At 46.8% G+C, this 15027-nt stretch overlaps 1 protein-coding gene across 1 annotated transcript; it reads left to right on the top strand.

Moving 5' to 3' along the window:
• Positions 1 to 7660: 7660 nt before the first annotated feature.
• Positions 7661 to 14910, top strand: FAM237A (family with sequence similarity 237 member A). The gene is made up of 2 exons (XM_039912483.1): positions 7661 to 8075; positions 14759 to 14910. The coding sequence occupies exons 1-2, from the start codon at positions 7661 to 7663 to the stop codon at positions 14887 to 14889; spliced, it is 546 nt and encodes a 181-aa protein (XP_039768417.1). The 3' UTR covers positions 14890 to 14910.
• Positions 14911 to 15027: the final 117 nt, after the last annotated feature.

Below are 15027 nucleotides of genomic sequence, written 5' to 3'. Positions count from 1 at the left end.
GAGGAGGGGGGGAGGGAAGGGAAAGGGGAGAGAGGTGGAGGGGGAAGGGAAGGGGTGGGAGAAGGATGGGGAAAGAGGAGAGGAATAGAGGGAAAGGGAAAGAGGGGGAGGATGAGAAGGGGAAGGGGAGAGAGGTGGGGGGAAGGGAAGGAGTGGGAGAAGGATGGGGGGGAGGGGAGAGAGGCGGGGGGGAGGGGCAGGGAAAGGATGGAGAAAGAAAAGAGGAGTAGGGGGAAGGGAAAGAAGAGGGGGGATGAGAGCGGGAGGGGGAGAGAGGTGGGGGAAGGGAAGGAGTGAGAGAAGGATGGGAAAGAGGAGAGGAGTAGAGGGGAAGGGGAAGAGGCGTGGGGGATGAGAGGGAGAAGGGACGGGGGGCGGACAGGGAAGGGGCGGGAGAAGGATGGAGAGAGCAGGGGCAAGTCGAGTGCGGGGCGCAGCCGTCACAGGTGTGCGGGGCGGGGGCGGGGGCCGTCGGGAGGCAGATGGGGGGAGCGGAGGGGAGGGGAAGGGGCTGCTCCCCGCACCCTTGACGTCCCGTCGAGCCTTCAGGCTCGCTCCCACTTCTTCCAAAGCGGCTCGGGGGGCCGGGCGGGGGGCCGGACGGGGGTTTGGGGCGGAGTGTGCGGGCGCAGGTGAGCGGGCGGGACCCGCGCCCGGGATGGGGCGGGGACCAGGCCGGCCAAGGGCTCTCCCACCCGCCCCTCCTTCTCCTCCTCCTCCTCCTCCTAGACTCCTCTCCCCTTCCCCCTCTCGTCCCCCCTCCTCTTCCCCTTCCCCTCTACTCCCCTCTTCTTTCCCCACCCTTCTCTCACCCCTTTCCTGCCCCCTCGCCTCTCTCCCCTTCCCCTTTCCCCTCTCATCCCCTTCCCCTTTCCCCCTACTCCTCTCTTCTTTCTCCATCCTTTTCTTGCCCCTTCCTCCCGCCTCTCTCCCCTTCCCCTTTCCCCTCTCATCCCCCTCCCCTCTCCCTTCCCCCCCACTACTCTTTTCTTTATCCATCCTTCCCCTACCCCTTCCCCCGCCTCTCTCCCCTTCCCCTTTCCCCTTCCTCCCCCTCCTCTTTCCCTTCCCCTCTACTTCACTCTTCTTTCCCCATCCTTCTCCCCCCACTTCCCTTCCCTTCCTTCCTTCATCCCGGTCCCCTCCCCACCCCCACTCCTCTCCTCTTTCTCCATCCTTCCTCCCCTCCTTCCCCCCTCCCTCTCTCCCCTTCCCTTATGGCCTATCACCCCCTTCCCCCCTTCCTTTCTACTCCTTTCCTCTTTCTTTATCCTTTCCCTGCCCCTTTCCCTTTCCCTTATTCTCCTCCTCCTCTTTCCCTCCCCCTCTACTTCTCTTCTTTTCCCTATCCTTCTCCCACCCCATCCCTTCCCCCCCTCTATCCTCCTCCTCCCCTCCCCCTCCTCCTCTCCTCTTTCTCCATCCTTCTCCCTCTCCTTTCTCTCTCCCCTACCCCTTTGGCCTATCATCCCCCTCCCCCCTTTCCCTTCCCCTCTACTCCCCTCCTCTTTCCCTATCCTCCTCACCCCTCCCCTTCTCCCTCGCTCTTCCTTCCCTTCTTTCCTCCTCCCCTCCCCTCTCCCATTCTCTCCCTTTAATTCGTCCACTCATTCGATGGTATTTATTGAGCGCTTACTGTGTGCAAAGGACTGTACTAAGCTCTTCGCACTCTACTAAGCGCTTATAACCCAGAGGCTCGACGCGGGGCAGCCGTGAGATCCCAGGTGAGGTCAAGCCTGGGGGATGGGAGGGAGGGGCAGGGGTACAGGGGGTCCCTGGGGTACAGGGGGTACCTGGGGTACAGGGGATGGGGAGGACCGGCTGCAGACCCCCCTTTAGTCGTTTCATTCGGGATGCGCCTAGTGCCAGGGAACGGAGCCCGGGATACTTGTTCTATTGGTCTCTCCCAAGCGCTTAGGACAGTGCTCCGCACCCAATAAGCGCTCAGTAAGTGCCACCGACCGATTGATGGATCGATGGACACCTCGGCGGGCAGAACGCAAGTTGGGGGAAAGGGAGAAGAAATTGGGTTGGAAACGGTGGACAGCGACCCCCGGGATCGCTTTCCGCTGGAAAAAATCCCACCGGCGCCGCGGGAATTCCAACTTTGCCAACTCCCCGAGGGATTTAGTTTGGAAGCAGAGCAGAAGCCCCCAGGGCCAAACGGAGAAAGGGGTCAGAAAGTGGTCGAGGCTGAAACCCCCGGCACTCAACAGCAGCCAAAGAAGGTCATGTGCTGTGGGGTGTTGAGGAATTAAAATCAGGAGTTGGAACTGTAAGGACAAACTTCTGCCTTCTCCATTATTAGTTCCAAACAACCATATAGCACATTATAAGGAATGTACGCCCCTGGGGAGCAAGGATCAGCCCTATTGCCAGAGGTGAGTTCAATATCATGATGATCCAGAACTTGAGCTTCCTCGATTCCCAGGAAATTGGCAGTGTAGACCCCGTGCAGCGAACAACTGAACTCTCCATCGGGGCTATTTTTTGAGGCACTCTGCTAAGCTCTTGGAAAAGTACGGTGGAAATGGATGGCACGATCCCCGACCTCAAGAAGTTTATACTTTCGATCTGCCTCAAATAGCATTTCCTTTCATTTAAAAACTGAATGAAATTCAGTCGTTCAGAAAATGAAAAAGCCCCCGAATCGATAAGCACTTTAACTTGCCCTGTGCTCTCAAGGAGTGTCTCATCCTTGTTAATGTACATTTTATTCATTTTTCATTTCTGCCCCAGGTTGCAGGAAAACTTGGCTAACTACCACTTGGCTAATTACCTATTGTTTGTAGGGAAGAGAAAATCTGTGTCTTTACTTTAAGGACATGGCATTTGGGAGGGAGACTCATTTATTGTCTTGAACCTAAAGGAGTGAAAGTGGACTTTAAATATCCATGGTCACTCTTCCTGAATATTCTTCAGTGGCCAATGAAATCCCCAAAGATTTCTCTAGTGGGAATTATTTTTTAAGTGTGTATTTCGAGAAGCAGCATGGCGTAGTGGATTCAGCACAGGCCTGGGAGTCGGAAAGTCATGGGCTTTAATCCCGACTCTGCAACTTGTCTGCTATGTGAACCTTGGGTAAGTCACTTCACTTCTCTGTGCCTCAGTAGCCTCATCTGTAAAAGGGGGATTGAGACTGTAAACCACAGGTGGAAGAAGGGACTGTGTCAAATCGATCTGCTTGGTATCCACCCCAGCGCTTAGTACAGTGCCTGGCACAGAGTAAGTGCTTAACAACTACCATAATTCAATTTTTTTAATTAATAGCTAAAATGGGATACAAAGCAAATGCTTGATTAAACCAAGAGGAGAAAATTGACCTCTTGGGAAAGTTGTCAGAGTTCACAGCAAGTTGTAGTCTATTTCTACTAGTCAGTCCTTAGTAAATTTGCCTCCCAGGTGGTCAAACAGACAGAAACTAGAAAACATCCTCCTATTTCCTCATTTGTAAAAGTCTCCTGCTTTTTTTTTAGCTTCTTCCCTTAGAGACCAGTGCTATTTAAATATCGTACCTTGATTTTACAAGTAACTACACCATATAAAATATATCCGAGAGTGAAGCTCATTCAGGAAGTCAGTATAATAGGTGACTGTAACACTTGAATACAATTTCGATGTGTCTGAATTGTGAGCTAAGTACTGCGGAATAAAAGTGGAGTTAACATAAAATTTATATTTATTTATAGTTTACAGCAGACATAAAATGTGTTGTATTTATCCAGTAACAACCTCTCATTTCCTTTTAATGTGAAAATATTTAAAATCTCAGAATAACCTGTGGAATAGAAAGCCAGTTAGATGAATTTTCTTTTAAGTGCAGTAAATATCAAAAAAAACAATCAGTTGTATTTACTGAATGCTTACAGTGTGCAGTATCCTGTACTAAACACCTGGGTAAATATAATACAACAGAGCTAGTGGAAATGTTCTTGCATAGAGGCTGGCTTAGTTCATTTTCCCCCCGAAATTTCCATTTTAGGGGTGCTTCCCAGAACACATGGAGAGTTGAAATAATGAATGAATTATGTCCATCATCTTACAGGGGATGTCATTTATCTTTTTAAAGAGAAGATTGGAGGGGGGTGGGGTTTGCAGCTGATTACCACTAAATGCTATTTTTTTCTTTCATATCATTTTGTCAGTGAACCGTAAACTTTAGCGGTGTGGTGAGATGAGGCAAAAGATTTCATTAGGCACAGAGAGAACTGAGGTGGTAAGTTCTTAGTGGGAAATGAAGTTGTATGTACAAATATATGACTCATAGACTAATCAATATAAATGCCTTTTCCACTGTGATGCTGTAGGTCCGGTGATTGAAGTACTTGACATTTCATTTACTGTTATTTCCCTCATCAAATGCTAGACCTAAAGAGAGGACAAGGAAGTCATTTTAACTAAAAGGGGTAAAAAAAAAAATGGCAGGACTAAAATGTGAAGAATGCAAATGAGTTTGTATTACAAAGAAGGCACTTTCAACGTTCCTAGAAATGTTTGTCCTCACCACTAAATTCAAGTCTGTCATTCCCCTGTCCCTCCACCAATCTCAAACCATCAACCCACAGCCTGCATCACCTCCACCGTATGCTTCCTCCGTTCATGGCACAAGATGGAGAGTGCCGCTGGGGGAAATCCAGGTGACAGGTGGAACCCATCCATTTAAAATTCATTCTCAACTGCTTTAACTCTGCCATCTTCTCCACCCGGCAATTTTATATTTCCCTTCTGCCTCACCTATGCACTTGGATCTCTACCCTTTAAGGACTTGATATTCACCCCACCCTCAGCCCCACGACTGTAGTTTATTTTAATGTCTTTCTCCCCACTTTGGGCTGGGAATATGACTACTGACTCTGTTAAACTGTAAGTAAGTGCTCAATACATATTATTGATTGATTTGTTGATTTCCTAACTTCTAATAATTTATAATAAAAGTAATAATAATGATGACATTTGTTAACAGCTTACTATGTGCCAAGCACTGTTCTAAGCACTGGGGTAGATAAAAGGTAATCAGGTTGCCCCACCTGGGGCTCACAGTCTTAATCCCCATTTCACAGATGAGGTAACTGAGGCACAGAGAAGTTAAGTGACTTGCCCAAGGTCACACAGCACACAAGTGGCAGAGCCAGGATTAAAACCCATAGAATGAATAGTAATTGTCTCTACCTTTATGAAGCAGTGGGAAGTCAGTGGGAAGTCACTTAATTTTTCTGTGCCTCAGTTTCATCATCTGTAAAATGGGTATTGAATACCTGTTCTCCTGCCCCCTATGACTGGGAGCCCTATGTGGGACATGTATTATGTCTGATATGATTGCAGTGTATCTACCCCACCGCTTAGCAGAATGCTTGGCCAACTGTAAATAGTTAGCAAATACCTCTATTAGTATTGTTCTTGCCCAGCGCTTAGAACAGTGCTCTGCACATGGTAAGCGCTTAACTACCGACATTATTATTGTAATTATCATCATTTATAATAATAACAATGATAACGGGAGGCTTACTAATTGATTTCTGTTCTCCAGTGAACTGATCAGGATGGAATCCAGAGAGATTTTGCCTACACATAAGGGAGAATTTCTTTACTGTTGGGGCTGGTATAAACATGAAAGAAAGCTATGAAATTTCCATTTCTAGGGAAAGACAAGCCATCTGACTGTCTTACAGAGTTTAGGTGTTTGCCTGGAAGATGGCTCCTTCCAGCTCTCTGACACTCGAATACATCTTGGTTTCCCAGTGTGTTCCCTCCCAAGTGGACTGCAAAACAAGGCATTTTGATAGGCTTGCTCCTTCTCTTCCTAGAGTGGGAAATCACCTTTTTTCATCCTAGGCTATAAAATCCCCTGGCTGATCAGATCCATAGCTGTAGTAGTGTATATAGAGAATGCAATGCCCTTTACTAATAGCAATAATAATTGGGGTATTTGTTAAGTGCTTACTATGTATCAGGCACTGTACTAAGCTCTGGGGTGGATACAAGCAAATCAGGTTGAACACAAACCCTTGTCCCATGTCACAGTCTCGATCCCCGTTTTGCAGATGAGATAACTGAGGCCCAGAGAAGCGATTTGCCCAAGGTCACACCCCAGACAAGTGGAGAAGCTGGCATTACAAGTCATGATCTGCTAATTCCCAAGTCTGTGCTCCATCCACTACACCACGCTGAGGAAGTGCAAGAGATTCTGCATCTGTTTATTGTTATATTGTACTCTCTCAAGTGCTTAGTACAGTGCTCTGCACACAGTAAGCACTCGATCAATAGGATTGAATGAAAGGCTGAATGAATAATGCATAAGCACTTTGCACAGTGCTCTGCACACACTAAACACTCAATCAGTACCATCGACTGATTGATACAGAAGACGTGTTCCCTCCCTATAAATAATGTGGTATTTGTTAAGGGCTTACATTGTGCCGAACTCTGAACTGAGCAATCGATCGATCCGGGGCATTTATTGAAAGCTTACTGTGTGCAGAACAATGTACTAAGCATTTGGGAGAGGACAATACGACAGAGTCGGACTCATTTCCTACCTGCAATGAGAAGCAGAGAAACAGAGTGGCTTAGTGGATAGAGCAAGGGCCTGGGAGTCAGAGGGACCTGAGTTCTAAACCCGGCTCTACCTCATGTCTGCTGTGAGACCCTGGGCAAATCACTTAACTTCTTTGGGCCTCAGTTACCTCATCTGTAAAAATGGGATTAAGAGTGTGAGCCCCATGTGGGACAGGTACTCTATCCAACCTCACTGACTTGTATCTACTCCAGTGCTTAGAACATAGTAAGTGCTTAACAAGTACTCTAATTATTATTATACTGTGGCTCAGTGGAAAGAGCACCGGCTTGGGAATCAGAGGACATGGGTTCTAATTCCGGCTCAGCCGCTTGTCAGCTGTGTGACTTTGGGCAAGTCACAACTTCTCTGTGCCTCAGTTACCTCATCTGTAAAATGGGGATTAAGACTGTGAGCCCCACGTGGGACAACCTGATCACCCCATATCCCCCCAGCACTTAGAACAGTGCTTTGCACATAGTAAGTGCTTAACAAATCCCATTATTATTATTAACAATAATAATCATGAGTTTACAGCTTAGATGGGGAAAGCACTGGGAGAGAGTCAATATAATCAGGTCTGACACAGTGTCCCACACTAGGGTGTTTGCACTCTAACAGGAGAGACAAATATGGAGTTATTTGCTAATCAAGTCATCAGAATAAAGCATAGACTGTTCCATTGATTATGCTTATGCACAGAAATTTTAACACTAATAATAGAATAGTATTTCTTAAGCACTTACTATGTGTCAAGCACGTTCTAAGTGCTGCTGAAGGGTATAAATAAATGTGGAAGCATTAGTGAAATATGAGAAGTCACTCAACTTCTCTGTACCTCAGCCACCTCGTCCGACAAATGGGAGTTAAGACTGTGAGTCCCATGTGGGACAGGGACTGTGTCCAGCCTGATTACTTTATATTTACCTCAGCTCTTAGAACAGTGCTTGGCACATAGTAAGCACTTACCAAATGCCATTATTAGTGGTAGTTATTATTATTAGTGGGGACCGTTGGGTGGATGTAACTCAGGGTGTTCCCTTAATGAAGCGGGGGTCCAACGGGAAGGGTGATGACCTGCTGTCATTCTTGTGACATTTCAGTGCCATGGGCGATCCGGGGAGCGGAGGAAGGCGGGCCTGTCCCCTGCGGCTCACACGGGCCCTACTTCTGCTGGGGGTGTGCTGGGTGTCCCCCTCGCTCGGCCACAGCCAGCTGGACCTGCTGGCTCTCGACCGGGCCGACCCCCAGTGCTGGGAATCCTCCTCGGTCATCCTGCTGGAGATGAGGAAGCCGCGCATCTCGGACACCGTGACGGGCTTCTGGGACTTTATGATCTACCTGAAGTCCTCCGAGAACTTGAAGCACGGGGCTCTGTTTTGGGATCTGGCCCAGCTGTTCTGGGACATCTATGTAGACTGCGTGATCTCCCGGACCCACGGCCTGGGACGGAGGCAGCTGGATGGAGGCGAGGAAGAGAAGATCACGGCGCTGCATTCCCAGACCACAGGCGGTAGGCGAGGTTATCATTTTTCAGCCCAAAGTTGTGTCTCCTGAAGAGATAAACGGAGAAAGAACAAATCTGTCCGAGGGATTAGGGTTTATTCAGCAGTCACACTAAATGCACACGCATGTCATTTTCAGCAACCCTGAAGGGGACAAGCAGCCAGCATAGCACAGCACTCCTTGGAACAACTCCAGAATAGCAATTATTAGCCAATCTGTTAAGAGTAGTGATGGTTTATATCTGCCGGGAGCGATCCACTATATTGAGCACCTGGGAGAGTTCTACAGAAGTATGAGGAGGAGGACTAGTTTTTATTCAGCCCTTTTTTTGAATATCATTTGTTATGCACTTTCTATGTGTCGAACACTGTTCTAAGCGCTGGGTAAGTAAAAATTATTTATTAGGTACTAATTAGGTCGGACACAGTCCCGGCCCCATATGGAGTTCACAGTCTAAGTAGCAGGAAGGACAGCTATCCCATTTTATAGCTGAGGAAACTGAGGCACAGAGAAGTTAAGTGATTTGTCCAAGGTCACACAGTAAGAAATTGACAGAGCAAAGATTAGAATCCACATCCTCTGACCCCCGGGCCGATGCTGTCTCCACTAGGCTATGCTGCTTCTCCACTTTTTGTGGAACACTGTACTGAGTGCTGGGAAAAAAATCCTCAGGTGAAAATGAGCCAGATCCCTGGGATTTCACTCTCTTAAAATAAGGATGACGAGAGCGACACCTAAGGAAGTTAAAATAGTTAAAAAAAAACCCCAGTAAATAATATCAAAGACACAAAGCAAGGGGGATAAAGTTTTTAGGAGCTGGCACTCTTACAGAGGAGAAAAATATTAAAGTGTTTATACCTAGCAGGATCTGGATAAGTCACTGATTGTACAACTGCTTATTCATACGTATAGGAGAACAGAGGGAAAATATTGTTATTATGGTATTTGTTAAATCCTTACAATGTGCCAAGCACTGTTCTAAGTGTTGGGGTAGTTAGTTAATCAGAAGGGACACCGTCTCTAACCTACTTGGGGCTTGCAGTCTAAGTAGGAGGAAGTACAGGTATTTAATCCCCATTTTGCAGCTGAGGAAACCGAGGCACAGAGAAGTAAAGTGAGTTACCCAGGATCACACTGCGAGCAAGCAGTAGGCAGAGTCAAGATTAGAACCCAGGTCCTCTGACTCCCAGATCCGGGCTCTTTCCACTAGGCTACACATGTGTTTTTTGGCTTGACAGGACTCCAGCAGGACCAAGTTGGATGCCTAGAGGTGCAAAAATAGGATAGCTAGAGTCACATTAATCAGTTAGTAATAGTGAGCAACTAGCTATGTCAATGAGCTCAGTCCTAATAAAGTGAGTTGAGAATTCTCCCCAGTAACTCTCGACTCTTTGGCTTTGCTCACTTGCTACAACTTATTTCTAGTCATTAAATGTGAATTATGTATTCAGTTTCTTAAATACAATGCGATTTGCCTTCCTTATTTTCCCTTAATTTGCTTTTAAATTCTAAACCCTTTTTGTTTCATCTAAAGTCTAAAGCATCGATCAGCAGCTTTTTTGAAGAAATCAGACAATATTTTAATCGTTTCTTTCTTGACCATTAGATTTGCCCAGAATTTAGTCATTATCATCATCGTCATCAGTGGTATTTATTGAACACTTACTATGTGCAAAGCACCGCACTAAGCACTTGGGAGACCCCAATACTAGCCCTGCCAGTGGATCACAGGGTTGCCCTTCTCAGGGTAACTGCCGAAGGCAATCCTCAAAAGCATTTGAGTGGCCACAGACCCTTTCGGCTGCACAGATATTCAGTCTTCTAATAACTGTGGAAATTTCTCAGGAGCTTACTATGTGCCAAGCGTCAACTAAGCACTGGGGTAGAGAAGCAGCTTGGCTCAGTGGAAAGAGCACGGGCTTTGGAGTCAGAGGTCATGGGTTCGACTCCCGGCTCTGCCACTTGTCAGCTGTGTGACTGTGGGCAAGTCACTTCACTTCTCTGTGCCTCAGTGACCTCATCTGTAAAATGGGGATGAAGACTGGGAGCCCCACGTGGGACAACCTGATTCCCTTGTGTCTACCCCAGCGCTTAGAACAGTGCTCTGCACATAGTGAGCGCTTAACAAATACCAACATTATTATTGTTACTATAATCATGTCTCACATGGGGCTCACACTCTAAGTAGGAGGGAGAATAGGTATTGGATCCCCATTTTGGAGACGAGTGAAGTGATTTGTCCAATTAGATTTGCACCCCGCAGTCAAGTGGCAGAGCGGAGATTAGAGCCCAGAACCTCTGACTCCCAGGCCTTTCCACTAGGCCACACTGCCACCCATGTCCTCAGTTGTCTCCTCCCTTCGCTTCAGAAATATTTCTGACACGGATCCGCAGATCAGACCTCGTAACTGTGAGGTTGTTGTGGGTAGGGAATGTGTCTGTTGTTGTACTGTACTCTACCAAGTGCCTAGTACAGTGTTTTGCACATAGTCAGTGCTCAATTAGTATGATTGAATGAATGAATGAACCAGAAGAGATGCAGCAAGATGCAGCCTTGGGAGTCAGAAGGACCTGGGTTCCCATCCCGGCTCTGCCGTTTTTTGCTGCGTGACTTTGGGCGAGTCACTTCACTTCTCTGGGCCTTAGTTACGTCATCTTCAGAATGGGGATGAAGACTGTGAGCCCCATGTGGGACGGGGACTGTGTCCAACCCGATTAGCTTGTATCTTCCTCAGCTCTTGGAACAGTGCCTGGCACATAGTAAGCACTTAATACTATTAAAAAGACCAGAAGTCTATGCTCCGTTAGGAGACAGTGATGGCTTTATATTCGATCTCTCTCTCTCTGTTCTTGTATTCTGCTTCTTGTACCTTATGTCTTCCTAGGTACATTTCTGAGCCCCAACTCCATTTAGCTGCTAAAAAGGGGTAGGACTTTCTTAAGAACTCAGAGATTCTTTACCTTGCTTTCAAGTCAGTGGTTGATTCAAGGGGACTACGGGTGTGCAGGGCAATGGGCATTTTAATCTTATTCATTTAATTCATTCAATCATATTTATTGAGCGTTTACTGTGTGCAGAGCACTGTACTAAGTGCTTGGAAAATACAATTTGGCAACAAATAGAGACAATCCCTGCCCAACAACGGGTTCACAGTCTTATGTTGATTCCATTTTCTATGAGCACAATCAATTAATTAATGTCAGTAACTGAGTGCTTCCTGAAAGCAGAACAATGTACTGAGCACTTTGGAGAATAAAAAAGAGTAAAAAGACACGATCCCTGCCCCGAAGGAAGCAGCGTGGTTTAGTGGAAAAAGCACAGGCTTCAGAGTCAGAGGTCATAGGTTCTAAACCCGCTCTGTCACTTGTCTGCTGTGTGACCTTGGGCAAGTCACTTCACTTCTCTATGCCTCAGTTCCCTCATCTGGAAAAGGGAGATCAAGACCGTGAGCCCCATGTGGGACAGGGACTGTGTCCAAATTGATTTGCTTGTTTCCACCCCAGTGCTTAGTACAGTGCCTGGCACATATTAAACCCTTAACAAATACTATTATTATTATGGTTGTTGTTATTATTAACTACACTCCTTAATAGAGTCAGTCTGGCTTAATGGAAAGAGCATGGGCCTGGAAGTCAGAGGTCATGGGTTCTAATCCCGGCTCTGCCTCTCGTCAGCTGTGTGACCTTGGGCAAGTCATTTCACTTCCTCCGTGCCTCAGTTACCTCATCTGTAAAATGGGGATGAAGACTGTGAGCCCCATATGGGACAACCTGATGACCTTGTATCTACCCCAGCGCTTAGAACAGTGTTTAGCACACAGTAATCGCTTAACAAATACCAACATTATTATATATGCTGTAATTGTTTTTTCTTTATTAAAGCAGTTCTGGGCTTTATAACCTGGAAACTCCAATGGCACTGGGCAAAATGCTGATGCAGATAGAAGATTTTCAGATCAGACACAACCCCGACACCCCAGGAGGCTCACATTTTCTCAAATCACATCACAAATCCATCATTATTATTATTCTAAAAGGATGGTGAGAGTATTTCAACCCCATTTTACAGATGAGAAAACTGAGGCCCAGAGAGGTTAAAGGATTTAACCATGGTTTCTCAGCAGACCAGTGACCAGCCTGAGATAAGAATTGCCTCTTCCATTAGGTCAGACTGCCTTCCTTGGTCCAGGAATAAAAGACTTTGAAAGATGCCCTGTGGATGATACTGAAACTCTGCCCCCACCGAGGTGATTCTGACAAGACAAGGTTCAGCCCAGGCATTTCTAAGGCCTTTCACATTTTTCCTTCTTTCCAAACCAGTATGTTTTTGTCAGTGCTTGGCACTGACTGGGATTTTGGGGAAGACGTACATTTTCTCCCAAAACCTTAATGTAGAGAGAGAAATGCTCCTATCACTTATTGTATTTACCATTAGTGAAATAATTAATGAGAATGTGAAGTTCAAACAGGATTCTGGAAAAGACACACATCGAAAGACCTAAGGTAGAATAAGAGGACGATGCATCTTGTTTTGAACTGTCCTTCGGGGACTCTGTCAAGCTCATTGGCCCAAGAATAGTCTAACGGATAACGATCATTAAAAAGACTTCCTGGTACTTTCAGGAAACATTTGACCGTTGCAGTCAAAAGGGCTTCAGAAATATAAAGACAGTGATTTAGAATGAGAGTGACTTAATTTTTCTATTTAAAAGGCGAGTGCTGAGGTTAAACGCTGAGAGTCTGCTTGCCATGTTTGGGAGGAGCCTAAAATTCACCCCTTCAAGGGACTCTTTGTCGATCGCACTAATCAGCTCTTTGGGATTCATTGATTCAGTCAAGGTGGTTTCTTTAAACTCCACAGTTCAGTGTGGTTAATAGGTCAATCGGTCGATAGTTCGTATTTACGGAGGGCTTACTGTGTGCAGAGCGCTGTACTAAACTCTTAGAAGGGTACAGTATAACGGATTTGGTAGACAGATCACCTGCCCACAGTGAGCTGACGGTCTGGAGGGAGAGGTTGATGGATTGAAATGGTGCCTAAACAAGTAGGCTGGGGAGAAAATGGTGTGTGATGGGGCAGTGTTGAAGAGGCAAAATAATGTTGATATTTCTTAAGCGCTTACTATGTGCTGAGCACTGTTCTAAGCGCTGGGGTAGTTACAGGGTAATCAGGTTGTCCCACATGAGGCTTACAGTCTTAATCCCCATTTGACAGATGAGGTAACTGAGGCACAGAGAAGTTAAGTAACCGGCCCACAGTCACAGAGCTGACAAGTGGCAGAGCCGGGATTCGAACCCATGACCTCTGACTCCCAAGTCCGCGCTCTTTCCACTGAGCCACGCCGGAAAGGGGGTGGGGAAGCAGAGTATCCAACAGTGTGATACTACAGGGACCGTTGAGATAACAACTACAGTCAACAGCTTGTGTGCAGCAGTTGGGAGAGGGCTTGCCCTCTCCAAGTGCAAGATCAGCAGATCAAGGGGCAGATGTGGAAGCAGCAATAGATGCTGTGACAAGTGAAGCAACAGTGCAGCGAAAGCCCATGGTGCCATGCTGCCAGGATGGAATGGAATGGAGAGTCAGTCAGCCATTTCAGCTCACCTGCCTCGTGGACGGGCACTGCCCCTCGACAACCCCATCTCCGAACGTAAAGGACAGCCTTCTCTCTCTGAGCACGTGTTTATATCTAATTGTGATGAAGCATACACGAACACATTCTCAAAACCGCATGCATGTAGGAGCAGGTGGAAGTCAAGCTTACGCTGCAGACTTGGGGATCAGTCAGTCGACTGTATTTATTGAGCACTTATTGTGTGCAAAGCACTGTACTAAGTGCTTGGGAGAGTACAGTATATCAATATAACAGACACATTCCCTGCCCACAATGAGTGTAGAGGAGCATAGGTCCCCGGGACGGAGCAGAGGCTGCATCCTGCCTGCTGCTAGCTCTCCCCTGGCTTCACCAGAGATTTGTCCCACCGCCCCCGGAACTGTGCCGGATGGCTGTGTGAGTCTACGCCCTGCTGGTGGATGACTGGTCTCCTTGGGGTGGACAACCGGTGGCCCTGGCCTAGGCCTTGAGTTGGAAGCAGCATGATCTAGTAGATAGAGCACGAGCTTGGGAGTCCAAAGGACCTGCATTCTAATCCCAGGTCTCCTGCGTGATCTTGGGCACGGCACTTCACTTCTCCGGGCCTCAGTTCCCTTATCTGTAAAATGGGAATTAAGACTATGAGCCCCATGTGGGACAGGGGCTATGTCCAACCCGATTTGCTCGTATCCACCCCAGAGCTTAGTACAGTGCCTGGCACATAGTAAGTGCTTAACAAATACCACATTATTCTCATTATTATTATTATTGTAATCATTATCACAGTCGGTCAGCCTGGCCTAGGCCTTGGAGCCGAGTCTACTCCTCAGCGCACAAACCGGTGAGCAGCAGGCCAAGCCTTCACCACCACAGGGTAACCAGCCCAAATGTCTCCCTCAACACCAAAAAAGATCACCAAAAACTTCCACTTAGATGTCACTTAAGCCAGAACCGACAATCTGACCCTTATTGTTTTCCTTGTGCCCCGTTCTGGACCGTCCGTTACTTTCACTATTAGCAACAACCCTTCCGTGGTTTAACCCCTCATCAGTTCTGAGCTTGGCTTTCCAAAGTCGACTTTTCTTTGACTTTTCCTTTCTGCTTTCAGGGACTTATTCTCAGTTCCCGAGAACACCGCTGCTGAAGAAGAAAGAGCTGATAGAAGATTTAATAAGCATCCACGTTCTCAAGAGTGGATCTAGGTTGGTTGGAAGAGTTACCAGCCTGAAGAGAAAATAAAGCCCAGTCCCGAGGGTTTTGAATTTGTGATGGAAAGTTTTGTCATTTTACTGTTCTTTTACTGTTCATGACTAGAAGTGGCTGTATCTGTCCAGAAAACTTGTAGATTAGAACGTCACAACTACGAACCCACTAAAT

Source organism: Ornithorhynchus anatinus, chromosome 7, assembly GCF_004115215.2.
Source record: "Ornithorhynchus anatinus isolate Pmale09 chromosome 7, mOrnAna1.pri.v4, whole genome shotgun sequence".
Taxonomy (NCBI): Eukaryota; Metazoa; Chordata; class Mammalia; order Monotremata; family Ornithorhynchidae; genus Ornithorhynchus; species Ornithorhynchus anatinus.
The sequence above is the reverse complement of the archived record's forward strand: the minus strand, read 5'-3'. Positions and strand labels throughout refer to the sequence as shown.

Excerpts from the sequence above, each read along its gene's own strand:
- FAM237A (XM_039912483.1), top strand. The coding sequence starts at position 7,661 with ATGGGCGATCCGGGGAGCGGAGGAAGGCGGGCCTGTCCCCTGCGGCTC. Across the intron at positions 8,076-14,758 it reads GACCACAGGCGGTAGGCGAG|GGACTTATTCTCAGTTCCCG; the intron begins GTTATCATTTTT and ends TTCTGCTTTCAG.